This window comes from Panthera onca, chromosome B1 (genome assembly GCF_046562875.1).
Source record: "Panthera onca isolate mPanOnc1 chromosome B1, mPanOnc1 haplotype 2, whole genome shotgun sequence".
In the NCBI taxonomy this organism is placed as follows: domain Eukaryota; kingdom Metazoa; phylum Chordata; class Mammalia; order Carnivora; family Felidae; genus Panthera; species Panthera onca.
This window is the reverse complement of record NC_138342.1, coordinates 129276404-129298008: the sequence shown is the minus strand read 5'-3', so window position 1 is coordinate 129298008 and position 21605 is coordinate 129276404. Positions and strand designations below refer to the sequence as shown.

The following is a 21605-nucleotide window of genomic DNA, read 5'->3' as shown; positions in this document are numbered from 1 at the left end:
GGGGGAGCAACAGAGACTAAGACCATGGAATTTCTTGGCATGGAATTTATGTATCCTGTTTCATTATTTTAATATGCTTTTGCTGTGGAGTCTTTGAAAATGAATTTCTTGATTCAGCCCATCACAGCCCTCAGGTTTGGCACGTCCTTTTTAAATTTAAGAACCTGCCTAGGAAAATAAAAATCCAGCATTTTGCCCTCACGTTCTATTCAGTTTTGAATATTGTAAATGAAACTGGAGAATAGAGAATCTGAGTTTTACTTCGTAGGGTATAAAATGCGATTGTTTTTTATTTTCATCTACCTATTTGTCTTAGGATTTTGTCTCTGTCTCCTCCTCAAGGGCCTCTCAGTCCTCTCCACAAACCACCTGCTTCCTTAGGGGTTATTGCTCCTTATCTGAAGGGGCTTTCTGGGTCAGAGAAGGGCCTTCCAGGAGGGAGGTAGCCCCCTCCGGGTTCCTCCACAGACTCACCCCTTCATAACAGCACTGTCTGCTGCAGCAAATCCTTACAGCAATCAGGGAGGGTTCAGAGTCCTGTTTGTGGAAAGAAGAGATGATTGCAGTACCCAGAGGAAGGAGGAGGGGAAAAGCCAGGTTTCTGGTATTTGCCCTTCAGCTGTAAAATCTCAAGGACTCCCTTATGGATCTCCTGGAATCACTGTTGGAAATCCACCTTCCATTGGAGAGCTGTGCAGGGTTATCAGATGATCATTTCTAGTGCCTTCCTGCCAGCTCAGCTCTCACACTTTGGATAAAAACTCAGGATAAAACTACAGAGTAATTTTCCATTTTGACAGTGTTGTTTTTCTTATTTGGCAAAAAATTAGATTTCTGCATCTGGTACCTCCAGAATTTCTCCTATCTTCTGCATGTGCACAGGGGCGTACAGATATGCACGCACACATAAGCTCACACCTCAGATGCCTTAGGACTGTAATTCTCATAAGTGGGCAGAAGAGCTTCGGGACCAACCATACCTTCTCTAAACTTGGGTTGCCATAACTGACTAAACAGCAAGTGGAATTAAATATTACTTGCCGGGAGACTTCAAAAGACCACGTTGCCTCAAAGAATTTCTAAAGAGTTGTCTTTTTTCTCTCCTTCCAGAGGGCCAGTTAAGAGTGGATGCCAACATATCTGTGCATCATCCTGGGGAGCCTTTGGGCGTTCGAACTGAAGTGAAGAATCTCAACAGTGCCAGGTTCCTGGCCAGAGCAATAGGTGAACGTCAGCTATTACTTTTAATCTTCCTTTTGTATCCATTATCTATTGCTTTGTAACAAGCCACCCCAAACCTTCGTGGCTTATACAGTCACCATTTCAGTTTTCACAATTCTACTGATTAGATCCTGCCTCACCTCATTCATGAGGCTGTGGAAGCTGGCACCTCGGCTGAAACAGAGGGTCTAAGACGACGCCACTCACATATCAACACCTTGGTGCTAGAGGTCTGCTAGGCTTCTCTTTCCTTGTGGTCCTTCTTCATTCGCTTGCCTAGCCTGGACTTTCTTGTTTGGCAATGGGCATTCTAGGGGAATGAAGGCAGAGGCCTCAAGGCTTCTTGAGTCCTAAGCTCTAGAACTCCTATAGTGTCTCTCTCTTCCAGCACATTTGATTCAAAGCAGATTCAGAGGGAGGATCCTTTTTATGGGAGGGTCTGCAAAATACTGTAACTCTGTTTTTCCGTTTACCACATTCTTTCTGACCTGCATGAACTTTATAAAGTCATGTTTATTCATTATACATTGGCCATAATTTGACCTCACTGGTCAATATATTTTTCTGCTTCTTACTATTTTTACTAATAGATTGCATGTGCCTATATAGTCAAGTTTTGGTCTTATTGGAGCTCATACAGTCCCATGACATTGCTGACTGTGAAGACATCTCAGAGGCCTAAAATATTCTTTAAAACCAAAAGTATCTGTAGAGGAAGAGAGAATGTAGGGAGGGATTGAGTTTAAAGTGCATTCCTTCAAGGATGCACAAAGCACAAGCTATCTGGATACATTGCTGTGTGTTGAGTAGAGTCTTGGGTCTTGTTGAGAAAAGCATTGGAAACAATAGAGCAGAGATTCTCTAGTCTTGTGTGAAACCTTATCCTGAACCTGAAATGATCAGCCTCAACGAAGATACTGTGAGTACAAATTTTCAGAAAAATGGCATCCTAATGGTCAAGGGGGATAACTTACTCAAGGGAAAGGGGTAAGGGAAGGTTCCCACATGAAGATAGACCAAAGAGGTGGGACTCTTCTGTCTCTAAAAGGAGATACAGTCCATGTTTATGAAGCCATGAAAGGTTTGGGTCAGGGAAACCCTTACAGCGCAGTGTTATGAAGGGGAAGCTTGGCAAAAATAGAAGAAAGCTCCGCCTCACCCTGTGAATAGTAAGTGTTCTGGAACTCATTATTCTAGGAGGTTGTGACGCAACCTAAAAAAACAAGCAGCAAGATTTTAGGTAGGTTTATCCGTAATGATTTACAAAGGAGCTCCCGAGACAGAATTCTGCCTGTGTTCTCACTCGGACCGGAAGAACCTCAGATTTACTATGATGGGCTTAATTCTCCAAGCCCATGATTTTTCCACCCCACGTTTCTCCCTACATCATGCCTAGTAGCTATCATCTCAGTGGGGGAGATGGGGAGCAGAAACTGACACATTTTGGTGTTGCTGCTGCTTGTCAGCTCAGGTAAAAAAGTTTGGATTCGGGTGCGGGAAAGTGGTATATGATGGTGTGGGGAGTAAAGGGGAGGCTTAAGCTGCTTTCAGAAAGAAGCTTAAGAGTTGTGGCTGTGTTTTGCTTACCACAGTCTGCCTGGTTTGGTGGTGAGGGAGCATGGCATAGAGCAGTGGCTCTTAATCATGTGGGGTCATAGATACCTATGAAAATTCTGGACTCTGTCTCCAAAAAATGTACAAATGCACACACCCACATTTTGTGTATAATTTCAGGAGGTACCAGAACCTCTTGAAGTCTGTCCATGGATCCCTGGATAAGAACTCTTGATTGGCAGCGGTCCCTGATCTGGAGTTAGTTGGCCTAGATATTGGTCCTAACCCTTCTTCTACCAAGAGCTGTAAACTGGACTGGGTCACCATGAACCTGAGTTTTCTCAGAAAGTGAGGAAGCAGAACTTCCTAAAAGGCCCTTTCCGGCACCATTATCCTATGATTGCAATGAGAAAATATAGCCTATCAGGGAAGAATTATTATGAACAACTCTCTTGATTATTTTTGACTTGAAGATTGAAAAAGATTTCTAATTATTGCTTGATTGGATTAAAGGAATCAAAATATGGTACTAAATTAATATGTTTTTCTTAGACTATGAAATTCAGAGACAAATCAACGAACTTGAGAATGGATGTGAAATTCTCAATGAAACTCGCTCATTTGACTACAAGCTAGGGTGAGTTTGCATTGACAAACATCTTGAACACAGCTGGGTGGGGCTCCAATCCAGGCTCACCACAGACAAGCCCTGTGACCTTGAAGAAGGTACTTAGCTTCTCTGCGTGAATGCTTTTCTCACTAGTGCAATTGGGAGAATACTGTATGCTACAGGGATAGAATATCCTGTAGGGCTGGCAAGAGGTTGAAATTGAACCAGACTTGTACATAAGTACTTATTACGTTCTGGCCTTTCATTTGCTTCTAGTTTACCCACTTTATGGCAAGAATTTTCTACTTCCTTAAATTCTATCAGACTTAAGCTCTACCAGTTCAAGCTAGAGGTAAAGAAAGCTTAGGGTTGGTTACAGAGGTGTCCTTTGTTTTGTTTTACTTTGTTTTGATAACTTTGACTCTGATATTCTGACTCCGAATTTTGAGGATTTTGTGCTTTTAGCAAGAGACCGAAAAAAGCTCAGAAGATGAGAGTTTGAGCTGGTTAGAAGCCGGAAACATTGAAGCAATTTCTTCTCTCTTTTTTTAGTCAATCTAAATATTTCTCTTCCATTAATATAATTTTTTCATGGAGTCACATAAGTGTCTGCCAAAGAAGGTGAAAGAGCTTGAATTTGCCCGTGGCTCTTATTGATAGGGGTAACCCATTTCCCTTTGCACATATGTTAGGCGGTGCTGCATGCAATGTTTGTGTAACATTTTCTTATTTAACTGTCATAGGTGCACCGTACCGATGAGAGACAAAGAAGGAAAACAAGACTACAGGTGGTTACTCCTCTTGTCAAAGTACCATTACATGTTTGGGGTCAGGGGCGTATTTCAAATACACTCGCAGAGTACCATAATGATCCTGGATAGTTTCTAAGAACCACTTTGTGTTTGTATTGTTGCATGATGGAAAATCTGGACTTCCTATTTTATGTGTATACTGAGAGAAAGAATGTTTTCTTCTTTTGGTAGCCTCAGAGTGCCTGATTTGACGAAATTCAACTGTTGGAAGACACTGTTGACTCACCTCTGTGTGAGAGTTGTTGAGCTAAGAGGGTAGCAGTTGAGGATGGGGCCTAGGATGTTCTTATATTCAGTGATAAAGTAACACACTGAAGATCCTTGAGAAGATATGGAGGAAAAAAGAGATGCATATGTCAGTGGCATTTCCCTTCGTATCTCAGGTGATGCTATTTAATTGATAAACTAAACAAGTTGTACTTAATATGAGATCCAGAAATAAGGACAGGCTTAAGGTAAATTGAACCTTTTGTTTTTTCCCCCACTGAGTTTAGCAGATTTGAAAGATTGAGGTTTTAAGCGACAAAGTTGTTGAGGTTAGCCCACTGTTCCTCCACAAAATGCAGGAAGTGCAGCTCTTGCTGTCGATGACAAGCATCTTGAACAGAAGTAGCACTGTGATGTGGGAAAGAAACTCCTAAACCCTTAGAGTGAACCTCCCCTGAAGGGCTCCTCTCCTGTCTGTCAAAGTCGAGATTGTTTGAATCACTGTGATCTTCTCAGTTCAACCTGTTCTTCCCAAGAGCTTCTTTGTTCTCCAGTGTTGCCGCCCTACTCTGTTTGTGCTGCTTTCTTAATCAGCGTGGAGTTTGGCTTTTAGGTCAGCTAGTGGCTTTGGCTGAATCCCTCAGGTTAATAGGCGGGATTCAGGAAGCCTCCCTTTGGCTTTCCTCTTGCCATCGGAAGTCAGGCTGATTCACAGCACAGATTTGGCATTGAGGTGATGGGTTGTTTGCACGGCTGATCTATCACCATGGCGCCACCATTTGCTCTGCATTATCCTGCTTCTACGTAAGCCCTTTGACAAGTATAAGCAGAGAGAAAATGTTGGATGCTGGAATACAACAGAGGGAAAGACATTATATGCAATGGTGCAGCAGAGAGGTCCCGTATGCTCCTTGGCATGTACCGTGTGCTCCACGTCACCCCCCACAGTTTCCCCTGACAGCATCTTGCGTTGCTGTGTGATTTGCATCTATTCCCCAGGAAATGTTGAACACTCACTAAACACACTGGTACAGTACATTTGCTATAATTGATGAACTGATATTGAGATTTTATTATTAACTAAAGTCTATAGTTTACATTAGGGTTCACTCTTTATGTTGTATGTTCTGTGGGTTTTGAGCAAATGTATAATGACGTACATCTACTGTTACAGTGTCCTAGAGGATAGTTTCACTGTCCTGAAAATCCCCTGTGCCCCGCTTACTCGTCCCTCCCTCCCCAATAGCTTCTACATTTTATTTAGGCAAAATCTTATTGATTTCTTCCACGTCTCAAGGTTTTCTTTTTCTTTGACTTTTCATTTATTTCACAGATACTGCTAAAAATAGTGAGAATTTTTAAATGAGGGAAAGTCTTTTTTTCTGCCTAATAAGTAGATTGTTCTCATTTGGTCCTGTTTTTCGCAACCTATGTCTTTATGAATATGTACTTTATCCACAATTAGAAATCGCAGTGTGGCATCAACCCTGCGTGGTGCTTTTTCGCTCATCATTCATTTATAAGCATGGACGCTGGCAGATCTGGTGGTCTTGACCTGTAGAATACACTTGTCCAAAGACTCCTTCCTGGGAAACAGGGAGAATTGATATTATGGGACATTCGAAGATATTGGCAATTTTAACACGGCAGCTAAACATGAAACTTTTGATGATAGGGGTTTTTTCCCGTTAAACGAAACACTTCCGAGTCAGACCCCATTTCCTCTCTGTGCCTAGGTTTATGCCCGAACCCAACCTTCCTCCCCTGCTGCTCTATGACACTGCATCTCTGCCTGCTGGTGCAGACCCGCAGCAAGTGATCAACATTGACCGGATTCGGGAGCAGCTCCCTGAGCTCCCCAGTGAGACCCGAGAGAAGCTCATCCAACAGTATGGGATACTGCCAGAACACAGCTTCGCCTTACTGGTAGGTATTGATCAGAGGCTAAAATAAATGCAGCTCAGCAGTTTAGGGTAATGCTCTACACTGTGGGCTCTGAGTGGAGCAGGCAGGTTGCTTCAGTTGTACAATAGATGCTTCTGAGAAGAACAAGGTGCGATAACCTTTGCTCACCACCCTTTATGGTAAATACTCCTCAAAAAACCAGAAGATGAAGCAGAATCTCGCGTCAGTCATTTCTTCTGTGTAGAAATGAACAGCTGCTCACAGCAGCCGTGGATGCTTCTTGAAGACAGTCCAAATGTTATGGATGAATGTTTTCCCATGTGTCCGCAGGACAAAAGAAAATCAATGTATAGGGTTTCTAGATGTCTAGCAGTATTGAACCATGACAGGGTCTGGCAGGAAGTTCGGTTCTCAAAAGCCAGCCAGCTGTTTCTCCAATTGTAGAAGAAAAACGTTTATTCCACACGAAACGTTGAAAACTCCGACTAAAAGTATCGGCCCTTTGAGGCTTGAAGATGCATCTTAAGGGGCTGTTAGAGAATCTGACACCACTGAGACCTGCTTAGGGATTTTCCATTCTTTTCAAAGCTGCCCGGGGCTTTGCTGTTTTCTTTGTCATGGCAACATTAAAGTGATACAGCCTCAGTGAGGGTAGGGTTTTGTCACAGTTGTCTCCTGCGTGCCTGTTAGGAAGTAGGAAGTTTTGCTGCTGCACGGTTCAGGCACTGGGGATATGCCACACTTTAGCTTTTGGAGCAGCGGAGTCTGCACAGACTCTGGATTTTTGGATTTTAATTAACCAATAATAACTACATAGGGATGCTGGAATGCACATATTTATATACTTCAGTAACAGCAGCCCTGCCGTATCTGGTACAGGGTTGGCAAGTGGATATTTGTTGAGTGAACGGCTCTCTCTTTATAAATCAGCTAATAGGAAAACTTCCTGGAGAATCTCACGTGAAAACTCCTCTTTTCCTCCCGGTAATGATTAGGTATGCGCAGATATTTTTTCATACTCCAGGCAGAGGTGACCACTGCCTGCCATGGGCTGACATTGTGTCTTAGCCATAACTCTGTGATGGTTGCGGTGCTAGATTTTAATTATTTCATAGTGTGACTTGTTCAGTGCCTTGCAGGCAAAGGCTGTGTCACCCTCTCATTCGCTGTTCCTCAGCACAGATTAGCGCATCAGCAGTGCTTAATGCCAGATCTTTGTGTGAATCAGTTAGCATCTTGGACAGAACAGCTTTTGATCTGAAACCTCTTACAACTCAAGTATTTTTCCCTAGGTTGACATAACCAAACTGAGTTTTAGTCCTGTCCATCTTCCCCAACATCTGATCACTTGAATTTCCAGCCCACCGGACTAAATATGAAATGCCACGTTCTGGTTCTGCATTTTACAACTGTCAGATTACACAGGGGACAGGAGGACTGGGATGGAGCCCACTGGGTCTTAGCCTCAAAGACATCTGCTACCTCTCTTTATTTGGCCTTCCACCAGGTGAACACAGGCAGCCCTTAGAGGTAGCAAATGAAGAACCTAGGTTTCTTGGCCATTTAAAAAAGAATTTTTTTAACTTTTATTCATTTTTGAGAGACAGAGATGGCCCACATGGGGGAGGGGCAGAGAGCGAGGTAGACACAGAATCCAAAGCAGGCTCCATCCAGGCTCTGAGCTGTCAGCCCAGAGCCCAGCACAGGGCTCGAACCCACGAACCATGAGATCATGACCTGAATTGAAGTCAGATGCTTAACCACCTGAACCTCCCAGGCTTCTCTTGGCCATTTCTTTGCTCACAACTGCGATTTTAGAAAGCAATCCACTAAATATAATGTTAAAAGTTATTTTTGTATATCAACTTCCTTTATAAGAGAGGTGAAAAGATCTCTCGGAAATTCCTCTCAAGATTATGGCTATTTCGGGGCACGTGGTGGCTCAGTCGGTTGAGCGTCCGACTTCGACTCAGGTCACAATCTTGCGGTTCGTGAGTTCGAGCCCCGTGTCGGGCTCTGGGCTGATGGCTCAGAGCCTGGAGCCTGCTTCCGATTCTGTGTCTCCCTCTCTCTCTGCCCCTCCCCCATTCATGCTCTGTCTCTCTCTGTCCCAAAAATAAATAAACGTTAAAAAAAATAATAATAAAAAAAAAAAGATTATGGCTATTTCTCTCCAAGGCACCGACTGCAAATATACACTCCCTTTGAAGAGCATCTCTCTAGCATTGTCACACTTGGCCTCCGACAAGCATGTGATGGTGGGGAGTGTCTGCCGTCCCTTACTGAAAGAAGTCCTCTGAGGGCAGGGAGGTTTTCTTGTTCATGTTTCTGACCCAGGCTCCACTCGTGTGTCCTTCACAGGAGGCCTTGAATAAAGGCTGAGGGACGCCTGGTGAGTGGGTGTATGTTTTCATAGTTTAAGGTCCTGTTTAGGGGAACCCACCTTTCATCTCTTCAGTTCACCACTTTTATTTTCTCTTGCTTCTCCTATGTAGTGGGTACTCAGAGGCAGAGATTAAAAAAAAAAAGTGTTTCTTTGCTTTCCAAGAGTTTATATGTATACACACACACATGACACAGCTAAGCAGCTAACCAATAGATGCATAATGCAGGATGGGAGCCCGGGGAGGCAGTGATTACCTTGATCAGGTAAGAAAGGGAGAAACTTCAAGAAGGAGGTGATTTTTGAGCCAGTTTTGACGGGACTGGTCTTTTAATAGCTTAAAAATATGCTTATTTGTATAGCTTGCAGCTAATGTATTAGATGATGCATTGTTTTTTAAAGGGCCAGCCCTTGAAATTCCCAAGATGAGCGCAAAGAGAACTTAAAAGCAGTGGAAAGAAAATGAGTCAGACAAATTGTTTTCCTGAAAGTAGGCATCCTGAGCTCTTTATGACTTTGTAATCATTGAAAGCTGCGTTACTCAGACCCGAAAATGATATGTTCATGTTTTTTCCTGCCTTCATCAGAAACACAACAGATTGCTGAGAAAGGCGGATGCACAAATCTAATGAACCATCTTTCAATTTAAAGAGTGCCCAGGAGTATTCATTAAATAAATGGCAGTAGTGGAGGTGTGCTTTGCTGAGCTTCGATTCCATGCTTTGTGCCTTCAGATTGCTTATTAAGTTAAGCATTTAAGCACATACCCACCCTCACACACATGCCTTACTCACAAATAACAGAGACTTCAGAATTTAACTCTGATCTTTATCTTATTTTATTGTCTGGTAAGGACTGAATTATGTATTGATAATTTAGGCTTGATATTTACAGAACCCTAATACTATATTTTAGCATCTCCCACCATGTCTGGCACGTAGTAGGCACTCAGTGAATATTTATTCAGTGAATGGACAGACAAGTAAGCACGTGGGATACCATTACAATACTCATGGAAGCCCTGGAAGAAGCAGCATTCCTGACAAAAGCATCTCTGTTTCTAAAGATCAGATACATAAGCCAGTCTTGACAACCTAGCAAATCATGGAACGATGCCTGACTCCTTGAACTCGGGGTGAGAAGACCTGGATCACCACTCTAACCACCCCAGATCCTGTGTTCCGATGCAAATCACTTGGCGTCTCTGACTCTTGTTTTCTAAACTGGTTTTGTCAGGACATGAAGTCCAATCTATATTCTGGTTTTCTCTCATGAACCTTCCTGACAGTCACCTCCGAACAGAAAATCTGTATTACTGTTTTTTCCTCTGGCCACATAAAAAGTATCTTGCCCGACGTGAAACTTTGACCTATTTAGTTAACCTTGCTTCCCTTTCATAAGTTAGACTGCTCAATTGTTGACCTCCTTTGTAAGGATTAAGGAATAGAAATGTAGAAGCTGAGATCCAGGTATTAGGATTCTGAAAAATACGAGGTTCTAATAGTGTAACAAGTCCTTCTCTGAGTCAGCATATTCTAGGAGTGATTATTAGAATGATCTAGATTATATGCATGTGCCGATAATCCCAAAATGATGTCTGTGGGGTATCTCTTCCTAAATCTGCCTTACCTGATTCAGAGAATGCAAACAAATTGTAGTCATTTGCCTAAGCAGTACATAAAAATGGCTACTCGCTGACAGAAGTCTCTGTGGTTTATAGTGGTCACTTTTTAATTTACCCTTACAACAACCCTTTGAGGTAGATATTGCTGTTCCCCATTTTACAGATGAGGAAACAACCTCTGAGGTTGAATGTAAGACGTTAAGTAACTCAGCCAAGCCTGTGGGGACTTCAGAGCCCAGGCTTTATTTACATGCCAAAGCTCTATTGCCTGCCTGCATGTGTAATGTGTCACAATGCCAAACAGGAATAATGTGTCAAGTTCATTGCTGTTTTGGATCACTTGATAGAGAAAATAGAATTTTTACGTTTGTTAATGTTTTATACAGTCCCACTAATGCTTCAATCAGGCACAGTCACAGACCATTGATTCAATTCGAACTTTTGACCACTTGATTTTTAAGAGGTCAGACTGTCTTATAAATAAAAAATGCTGTCTACTAAATTTAGTGAAAATCAGTCAAATCCGATGAAAAGCAGATATTATGTCCATTTTCCAAGTAGGAAATTTAAGTCACCAAAAATAAATGTAAGCTCTCCTCTGCAACTTTGTTTCTCAAACTTGCTGCCTCAGGTTCTTGGCTCCTTCTGACTAAATCATCGTAAAGGGTCTGTACAGAGTGCAGAATATGTGGAGTTTGTGAGATGACTTTGCCTGTTGTTGGCCTCGTGTCATGCACCCTGGCACATGGTAGGCACTTGGTGAGGAACAGATATGAGTTCACAGGGTGGCTGGCTGTGTATGAAGTCAGTAGATGGAAAGATGTCCATCTCATCAAGATTTCAGTGGAGGGGGGCGCCTGGGTGGCTCAGTCGGTTGAGTGTCTGACTCTCGATTTTGACTCAGGTCACGATCTCACGGTTCAGTGTGTGGGTTCAAGCCCCACGTCAGGCTCCATGCTGCGAGCACAGAGCCTGCTTGGGATTCTTTTACTCTCTTTCTCTCTGCCCTTACCCTGCGTGTTCGCACGCTCGCTCTCTCTCGCTCAAAATAAATAAACTTAAAAAAAAAGATTTCAGTGGAGGAATGGCATAGCATCCCCAATTTAGTATTTCTTGAGGGCCTGCTATATGCGCCACAGTGCCTTATGCTGTTTTCAGATATAAGAACTTTATCTTTTCCATGCCACTTTTAACTCTCCCAAGTAGCCCCACAGGGCAATGGGTTGAAACACTGACTAAGAGATAGTCTTGATTTCAGATCTCACCTCTGATGCTTTGGAGGGGGAGAGCTCTGCAAAGGTGACTGGAGCTATTACCCTCCCCAGCTGAAAGAGGGGAGGGGATGATTCACTCATCCTAAAGACGATTGACAGAGAAGAATCTTCACTGAATCTAAAAGAAGCCTAAATGCAGCCAAGCAGACTCCCTAGAATGAGTTGCCAGGGAGAAGAGCAGTGGCACCGAACAGCTGCTAACACATTGATTTTAGCTCATCAAAAGAATGCACTTTCCCACCATTCCATTATTTTATTCAGTACCTGCCAGCTGTTCAAAGGTTCTTAACATATTAAAAATGTTGCATTTTAAGAAAAGTCCAGTCCTTTTCCTTTAAGAAAAGGCCCCAGTAAGACTGCAGGAAAAAGTGGTCGTGACCCGCCGGATTAGTGACCTGTGCTGCTGTATATGGCTGTCTTTCTTTGTATTCAGCCTCAAGATGTGTAGTCTTACTTGAACCACTTCATTTTCCCCAGCTGGTTATTCCCCACTTAAAGTCATAATCCTTTGTTTCTGACACCATGAAAAAGGTTAAAGTGACTCCAGGGGACCAAGAAACAGAAAAGATATCATGACTATGGTTGGTCGTTAAATGGATTGTTTTCCAAGAGTTTTGCTTTGAGTTTCTAGTAAGCTTGAAATGGCTTGGTTTGGATGAACTGTCTTTAAAGTAATTTCCCATGATAAATATCTGTATACCCATAGGTAATACTGCTTTAAAGCTAATAGTTTAAAAAGGCGTCTGAAACCATATTGACTGGTTTTAGACTGCTTAGATGTACTGAGGAGCAAAGCACTGGTCTTCTAACTGCTGCTGAAGGAAAATCCATTTGGTCAACATCGTCGCTCACCATTTCAGCTCCATGTAATTTTCGAAATTGATTTTATTCTTCATTTTATAAAATTGTACCCAGTGCTTGCCAGCTTATGGGTGCTTTTACAGTTAGTGTATGCACTAGAAACATAACCAATATTTTCTCCTGGTAAAGCTAAATAAAAGATGCACCTTCTAACTTCACTCCTGCAAAACCAACAATGCATTTATTTCAGATAAAACTAACAAAGGACTTTCAGAGATGAAGATCCTCCGGGCTCAGGGTCATTTGACCCCTCAGGGACCCGCTCATTGGCCCAAAAGTACAGGGAGGAGTGAAGCCCCGAGTGCCCAACCTTGGGGATTCACAGGGGCTCTCTCCTTAATCCTTCCTGAAACCTGGTTTCCTGTTTGTGGAATGATTTCCTTTTGGGGACAATTAAAATACATTATTTCAGGTTTCAGTCAGATCTTAGAGCCAGTGAGCAAGCACTGCCTTGAAGCTTTGTTGCTGGTTTTAAGCTGCAGCCAGAAAGCTGCTGTTGACCAACACAGGTTCTCTCCGTGTTGGGCCCATGTGACAATGGTGGCTTTAGGCACATTGAAATGTGATTGTAATCAGAATTGATTTCTTGACAGCATACTTTTTATGGCCCACTCTTGCAGATACAGTTTTCTAATTATGCCAATCTACCGTCAATGTTTATTACCTAAATTATTTGGGTTTTAATTATCCAAGGAAAAGTCTTATTGCTATATTGGTTTCCCTTCACATCCCTCCTAGAGTTAATATATCTTGGAAAACGTACACTTGTTTTCCCGTTAGTCTAAGCGAGATGTAGGTGTGAACCCTCCCCGAATGGAACCATTATCCTGAGTTAAACTCAGATGTGTTACTTCCCGATTCTGCTGGGAACACAGCACAAGTGAAATTGTTGGCACCAGAGTTTTGCTCAGATTGTAGGGGCTTCCAGACCCACTGGAAACATGACCCAGGAGGAAAAAGTATGAAGACCAAAATAGGACTGTAGCTCTTTCTAGTTGCGTATTTTATGAGACAGACTAGAGAGTATACCCTTGGTGTTTCTGGGCCAGTTTCAGAGCTGCTTCAGATCTCCGTGTTCTTGAAAGTGGCCGTGATGGTTCAGGATTCTGACTTCGCCTGACACACTCAAGGGAGAGTGGTGTCTCCTGCGCTAGTCTCACACCACCAAACAGCTGCCTTTAGTTTTTCCCCATCCAAGACTCCTCTGGATGATCGTGTGTGTGTGTGTGTGTGTGTGTGTGTGTGTGTGCGCGCGCGCGTGCTCGTGCTCGCTCACTGCAGGATTTCCACAGCCACTTCTTGTTTCCATGAAAAGCAGAGGGAGGGCTCCCTCACATCACAGACCTAAGCCACCACCCCACTGAATGTGTCAGTCCTTAATCTAGCCATAACTTCTGCTTTCTTCCCTAGCACCACCACTAAGGCATCCCTACCTAGTTTCCATTTCATCCCAACACTAGCATTTGATGCTATTTTTAGGGCTGCTTTTCGCAAAGTTGGTGGGTCTGCATTCTGTTCCCACTTTGTGAGAGCGACCGAATTCACAGGAATAAAGAGGGAACAGTGGAGTCCCCACTGATCCACAGATGCTGGGCCCTCTTACAGTGTTTGCAGAAAAGCTCAGTGGCCGCTCACCCCAGCACCCCTGCCACGTGGTGGAAGGGTGCGGTTCCAGTTTGTGTCTCCACCACATGGCACGTGAGCACCTGGCTCAGTCTACAGATGCAGGGTCTCCTGTACAGTCAGCCACTCCCACCACTGGAATGACCTGCCCGGTTAGGTGTAAACCCACGCACAAGTTCTTCGTATTAGAAGAATTAGAATGCAGTAAAATGCAGCGTGCTTGATACCAAAACTATGTGAGCAGTAATGGGGTTGGTTTCGTAATGTCAGAAGGGGCATCAGAATTAGGCAGTGTCCTGGTTGAGGCATATACATACCCACTGTAACTTCTCTGAGGAGAGGGTGCAGAAGGGGTGCAGAAGAGAAGCCCAGCAACTCTGGCCACCCTCCTGTCCCCTGGAAGCTCTGTGTGGCATAGGGTTGGGGGGGTGGGTAGGGGTTTGAGTATCTTCCTCCCTGATCTGGGGGCAGGTGTGTGTCAGGCCACAGCGGAGAGTGCCAGGTGGTGTAGATGTACATTGGCAGAGGCAGAAAGAGAACTTGCCTATTTTCTCCTAATTTCTCAGTTAATTGCTAAGGGCCTTTGCAACATTTTTAATATGTTAAGAATCTTTGAACAGCTGGCAGGTACCGAATAAAATAATGGAAGTGGTGGGAAAGTGCATTCTTTTGATGAGCTAGTTGCTTCACGTTGTGCCTGGCACTGGTAGGTGCTCCGTCTTGGTCCCCAGGAAGGCAGCAACATGATATTTTCTTCCTCAGCGGCGGTGTAGCGTGGAGATAAAGAGCACAGACCACAGGGGTTCAAATCCCAGTTCTGCTGCTTTCTTGCTGTGGAACCTCAAGCGAGTTCATGCCTCCGCGTCCTTGTCTGTGAGAGAGAGTTCTACTAGGATCCACCCAGGGTTGTTGTTAAGAATTGAATGAGTTAACGCAGAGACAGCACTTAGAACAGTGCCTAGCCCCTCTTGTTGTTATTAAAATGTATTATCATTGCCAATGGCGGCGGCAGCCATGCGCAGCTCCCCACAGGGCTGGCCGCCGTTCTCCATGTCTAGCAGCTATTCTGGAAATATTCCTGAAAGCCTCTTAACTAGCCCCGGATTGCTAATCTAAGGTCCCTTTAGCTGCCATGTCACTCCCTGCCACATAATCAGCTGTTCCTCAGCTAGTACTTTGTGGGTTTTTTCTTCTCTGAAGTCTGCCAGTGGGCAGCTGTCTCTGTCAAGTTTCATTCTACTTCTAAATATAGTGCAGCTAATTTCTGCCCTGTCATCAAGTTCAAAGGCTGTGTGACTTAGAACAAGAACGGTGGTTGGGAAGGCAGCCCTCATCCTATCCCAGCTTCATAGTCTTCCGACATTTTGTCTCTGAAGGTAGAATGTAAAAGACAGCATTGCAAAAAGACGTTGTTTCCAGAGCCTGGCGCAAGGGTAGATCGGGGTTCCTTTCCAGAGCAGACGGTGAAGGTGAGGCGATCCCTCTGCCTTGCCTCACAGCCACATCGACCAACTGACAGGTCCATTAGCGGTAGAGGGTTCCTGTCAGCCTCTACGTGGCTGACCTGGCATTGGCGCCGGGTGTAATTGAATGCTTCGGGAAATTTGATTAAAATGTGAAAAGGATGCTTCCGGGTCATAGAGCTACAAAGGCTGTCTGGCATTACACGAAAGGCAGGACCAGTTAGTTGTCCCTCCTGCGTTAGCTGCAGCTGAAGGAACAATTAGTGTTACATTCAGCCAGGAGACTTGACACCCCGTGTAGCTAGAGTGTCGGCTCTGATGTAGGATAGGTCAGTCCGAGTCGGACGCTTGCATGTCGCCTTTGGGAAGGAAGTTGGGGGTTCCCTAATGCAGTGGCCTTTTTGTGTTGCTCTTCATACGGTTTTTATGGAAAGGCATTACCAGCGCACTGTTTTCCTGAGAAAACCAGATGGCTGCACTGCCACATTCACCAGGGCCTCAGAGATTTGTGCCGAGCTTATTAGCAGTTGCCGACCTCCTAAGAAAAACTAAGAAGACCTTATCTAGAATGCTTGAAACGCTGGCTTGTGATCTAAAGAGCCAGAACAGGCAGCCCATGTGTGACTTTGTATTGATCCGTCATTCCCTGGGCGGCAGTGGCTCGGCCTTCTTCAGCCCTGCCGCGTGTAGCTCGCCCCATTACCATCACAGGTTTTCACATCCGCTTCCAGTTGTGTGCCAGAGCCACGTATCCCCCAGCGAAGTACGGTTCCTGCTTGGAGAGGCTTCATCACAGCACTGACACAAAAAGACAAACAGAAATCTGACTTGCCATGTTATCCATCCAATAAAAAAACCACCCAAGGGTAGAAGAATAGATATTCATCACGTCCCAGCAACTCAGCCAAGCCTGGGAGTTCAAGTGCAATATTTCTAGGTGGATTTAGAAAACCTTTCCTTGGCAAAGCAAAGAGCTCTGCTTCTGACAGCTCTTTTCACCAGCGGGCCAGCCTGTCTGCGTTAGAACAAAGGGAATTCTGCCCGTCTGATTTGGGCCAGATAGTAGTTTTCTACTTCCCCAGCGGTTTGCTGTACCATTGTGGAAGTTTGAATACTTTTCCATAAGTTAAGCAAAACTTCCTCTTCATTCTTCCTGCATTTGCCTTTATCTGCAGTCAAGCTTTGGCTGCTGAGGCGGCCTTTGCCCTGGTTTAGCATGAGCAGAATAGTAACATTGGCTTGAAAAGAGATTCAAGAGATGATTATGGGATTATTCAGTAGGCTTGTCACCAGAGAATTTATCTGTTACAAAGGGCATGTAGATTTTTTTTTTTATTAAGGAATTTCTACTTTAGCAACCGTGTGCCTGTGTGTATATTACGGCATCTGCAATAGCTGAGCTTTCAGAGAACTTTTGTTCCTATGTCTTGCTTCTTCCCAGTATCTTATTTTTCCAGAAAGTTCTTTTGCTTAACGAAGGTTCTCTGAAAGGGCAAGGGTTCGAGAGCCTTACCCGCAGTATAAAGTGAAAAAGACCATTTCGGGGAAAGTGTGGTTTTATTTGCATTTCAGCAGGTAGGAGAAATCTACTAAAAATGTGTTCCCTCTGCATTTGGAAGCTTCAGCTTCCCCTGTGTGAGGGGAACATGTTTTTATCTTTCTTACTGAGAAACAAAGGATGGACTTAGCCACATTTTTTTGGTTCTGCCGAACTGCTCTGAGCTGGCAGTTAGCTATAGTAGTTAAGGCACTTTGATGAGTGCCTTGGGGTTACTCTTATGCATAATTGTGGCAATTCTAATATTTAAAGGTGAACATGGTATGATAAAGAATGAGCATTCACATGTGAGTTTTTTTTTTTTTTCAATGCACATGGTGATGGCAGCAGACATTAATTCCATCCGTGGATATTTACCATGTAACTGCCATGGCCCAGCACTGACTTAGCTCTATTTATCGAGTGAACAGGACAGAATGGCCCCTGACTCACAGAGCTGACAGTCCAGAGGGGAGACATAGTAGTCTTCTTCACATCTCCTTGTTGAGCCCACCCAGGCGATTGTTTTCACAGAGCAAGAGGAGAGGCAGGGTTAGCTGTGTCTAGTTTGGCTCCGAAGGTCCGGAAGCCGCTGCTGCCTCCCATCAGCTGTGTGGTCTGAGTCGGTCACATGTGCCTGGGTTCTTCCTCCTTTTGGAAACATTTGAGAACCATTTCTGTCATTTTGGGGATGATGTGAAGATGAATACAGTTACGATCCACTTTTGGTTTTTCAGAGGTAGAATATTCTGTCTGTTCCTTCTTCATTTACTTCTTTTCCTGCCTTCTTATTCTCACAATCACTGGGACTTCCGGCAGAGGATAGGCCTGGAAACAGAAAAGACAGTGAAGTGGAGCCAAACTTCATGGGCCCGAAGATGAAGGACGCAGCTCAAGGGTAAAGGGTGTAGGGTTCACAGGGCTGATGGTGAGAGGGCGGGTGAGTTTGGGGGACAGTGGATTTCATTGCCCTCTGGTTCACCAAGCCAGGCTTTTGGAAATATGTTCATTCCTTTGAAAAAAAGCAATATAAAAAGCACCATGACAGTAGTAAAAGTCAAATACTTGCTGTTTACTGAAAGTGATTAGAATTTTCTGGTGGCATTTCCATGTTTAGGAAAGTACAGGTAGGTGTCTCAGAGGAGGCAGAGGGTGACAGTTTCAGATTTGCCTTCAGAATGCTGATCTTTCATTTTTTTGGAGATAGATATATATATATATATATATATATATATATATATATATATATATATATATATATGAATTTTTTTTTTTCTTTACAGAATGAAGTTGGCCTACTGGAGTTCTTCCAGAATGTGATAAAAGAAACTAGGGCAGAGCCAAAAAAAGTAACTAGTTGGGTCCTCAATATTTTTCTGGGTTTTTTAAAGCAACGGAACCTTGCTGTCAATGAGAGGTGAGTAGGGTCTGGGGATTCTTTCTTCCTTTATGATGAACTCTGTGTCCAGAAGCAGTTTAAGTAGGGCAGGGCTGGTGTTTTGTTCTCCGTCGTTCCCCTTAAGATCTCCTAACAAGACACAAACACCCTTGTGAATTCCAGATTCTGAAGCTCTCCGCCATCACCTCTGAGATTTCATTTATTTGTTCCAATCTCTGACTGTCCGTACTGCCCTTTGTACCATGCAGGGCTGGGAGCCTGAAGATGAGTAAGACCAGGAGTCTACAAGCTGGTGGGGAATACAGATCTGTAAGAAAACAGGCATTCACCTTAGTGTGGTCCTGTTAGGCCAGAGGCACACAAGGTGCCATGAATGAACACCAAGGGGGCCTGGCCTGAGGCCGGAAGATGACAAAGGTTTCCCGCGGAGGATATGCTGGAACCAGGCCCTGAAGACCTAGTGGGAGTTGCCAGGTGATGGGAGAGATGAGAGGATTCCGGGTAAGGGAGTGGCCATTGGACACTCAGAGACGAGCAGGCATGGAGGCTTAGGAAACCCAGAAACTTCGGGGTGCCAAGGGGGTACGCAGGAAAGCTCAGGAGAAAGCTGCAGAGACCACCAGAGGCCACCGTGCAAACACTTCTGTCAGCAGCTCTCAAAGCTATAGATCTCCAGCACACTCCAGTTTCACTCGGAGGGGTGGAATGGAAGAACAGACCAGAAGCAAGGAGCCTGTTGCCAGAGTGCCAGTAAGAAATGCCATGGGCCTGAGCTGAGGTAGATGGGACAGCAGTTATCTCACATCGCATGACTTCCAGTTCTTACTCGGACAGTGGAGTGACATGGAGGATAGTGTTTTTCAGCCTGGCGAGAGCTAGAGGAGGAGGAATGAGTTCAGAGGAAAGGGGCGGGGCAGGATGCCATGTTCCATTTTGGACGTGCTGAGCTGGGCTGCCTGTGGGACAGACATCCCCCTCACGGGCATAACCAGGAGGCAGGCAGATATATGATCTACCACTGACGGGAGATATCTGGCAGGTATAAATCCTAGAGTTCTCATTTCGTTATTCAGCACATGTTTATTTAGACTCTGTGCTAAGCATGGGAAGATCAGTCAGCACACAGATATAGTCCCTGCTCTCTGAGCTGACAGTCTAGAAGCTGGTGATTATAAAGCAGTGAGCTAGCAGGTGCCCTGAGAAGGCGAAGGTAACAGCTAAGCTAAGGCCTGAGGGAAAGATGAGTAAGGTTAGTCAGGCAAAATCCAAGAGGTAAGAGTGTTCCAGGTATAGGGAATAGCACGTGTAGAAATCTTGAGGTAAGTTCAGGCATCATACCTCTGGCAATGCAAGTGCATAGTCCAGTATGTGTGGAACGTGGACTTCGTGGCTTATAGATGGTACTTGAAGTTGTTAAAGCAGAAGAGAACTGTCAGGGAGGCTACGGCCTGATAAGATGGCTGAGGAAGGAGCCGGAGATGCTCTAGACTCTTAAGTGAGAAGCGTGGGCAGAGAAGGAGGCATCCGAGAAGAAGTGGCAGGGAAGAGGAAAAGTAGGACAGAGTTAGCACCACAAAAGCCTAAGAAAAGGAAAGTTTCAGGAAGGGAGGAGCAAGCAGCAAATTTAAATGGGAGAAGGAGGGAGAGTGAATTCATCAGGAACCCCAGGCTGATGGCCGGGGCCTGGCAGGGTCCCGGTGGAAGGGGGAGCCCAACCTCAGCAGGTGTGTCATTTGTCTCAGCAGCCTCCCATGGCCACGGAGAAGTGGAGGAGGGGGGACAAGCATATGTTGATACCTGATTCTGAAAAACTATTCCCTCAAAGGAGGTTAACACCATACAGTGCCAGTTTCACATCCAGCCTCTTGCTTGCAACGTGTATATGTATGTTGTAATGTGGCATGTGGGATCAATTCACTTCCTCACTTAGCTCCTTACCACCAGTGGCCTTGGATGAGTTCCCCTCTATGACCCTCCATTTCTTCACTATGAAACAAAAATGACAGTACCTGCCTCCCAAGGGTTTTTGAGAGGAAAATGCACAGTGCCTGGCACATAGTGAGCCCTCTGTGTTAGTTTCCTTCTCTTTGACAGGTCGGTATACCAAGTACCAAAACAGTGGCCACCCTCAGTCCCCTAAATTCCTGTGGCATCTGTGGCCTTTTTGTCGTTCATTCCTGTTCTTTCAGGTTTGGCCTCTCTTCAGAAACTCCACTCTACACTGAAAATATTGTGGCCTTCAGTGAAGACTGGAACCATCTAGAAGAGTTTATGGAGGAGATACAACTGTACCAAAGCCTTAAAGAATGGATAGGATTTGGTGAGGCAGAGGTCTGGGCAGCACCTGTAGGGAGCCAAGGGTGGAATGGCAAAGAACTAGCATGTTTTTAGACCGAGGAGGAGCATAGCTTACAGGAGCAGAGAATGGAAAACGGCAGCAAGCACTGCTTCCTGTATGGTTGGAGCAGGGCTGGAATCTGAGGGTGTGGGAAGTCACAGGGGAGGTTAGCTGTGAATCCAGTAAATACGTGTAGAGCACCACTAAAAGGACCCCATCCAGGCTCTCAAGGAATTCTCCATCTCCTGGGGAGGACTAGACTCATGTATCAGTATTTTATTTCAAGGCAGAATGGGGTGCTTCCTGTTTTAGAACAATATAAAGTGCAGTGAGAGCAGAGAGGAGGGAGATTCATGTTGGCCAGGAGAAGCTGGGAAGGCTTCAGGTGTGGTTTGAGCTTTTGGAGGAGTTACCGATCTGATCTTTAAATGTATGGTTTTCCATGTTATTGGCTGTGATTCTTAAAGTCACGGACTTTTCTAGGCAGAGACCTTAGATAACCTTTGGTTCAGCTCATTCCTTTAGCAGACAAGGTGGCATACCTCAGGTGGGGACACACCTCAGGTGGTGAGCTGCTAAGACTGGAAGCCACGTCCCCAGACTTCCGAGCTAGTTTCTTTCTATATTGGTCTGTAAAATTAGGGGTTGGCTCGACAACCATGTTGGTAGCTGTTAAAGGAGCTAAGGTTAATAAATTAGCTTGTCAAGTGCACTTGGAGCCCCTGGTATTTACCCAAACAGTTCATATGCACTAGAGTTTTAAGAACCCAAAGGGTACCCCGTTCTAAATAAAA

General features: G+C 44.5%; 1 protein-coding gene across 2 annotated transcripts in view; it reads left to right on the top strand.

The window, feature by feature from the left end:
- Window positions 1-21605, top strand: part of GATB (glutamyl-tRNA amidotransferase subunit B) — an 84417-nt gene that overhangs the window by 42894 nt on the left and 19918 nt on the right. Inside the window, exons 6-10 of one of the 2 annotated variants that reach the window (XM_060654007.3) lie at window positions 1111-1224; window positions 3328-3412; window positions 4129-4173; window positions 6141-6330; window positions 18358-18491. In XM_060654007.3, coding sequence (XP_060509990.2) covers window positions 1111-1224; window positions 3328-3412; window positions 4129-4173; window positions 6141-6330; window positions 18358-18491 — 568 coding nt within the window. Of the gene's footprint in view, window positions 1-1110; window positions 1225-3327; window positions 3413-4128; window positions 4174-6140; window positions 6331-9607; window positions 11907-18357; window positions 18492-21605 lie in introns of those variants that run through there. The other variant, XM_060654011.3, reaches the window with a different exon arrangement.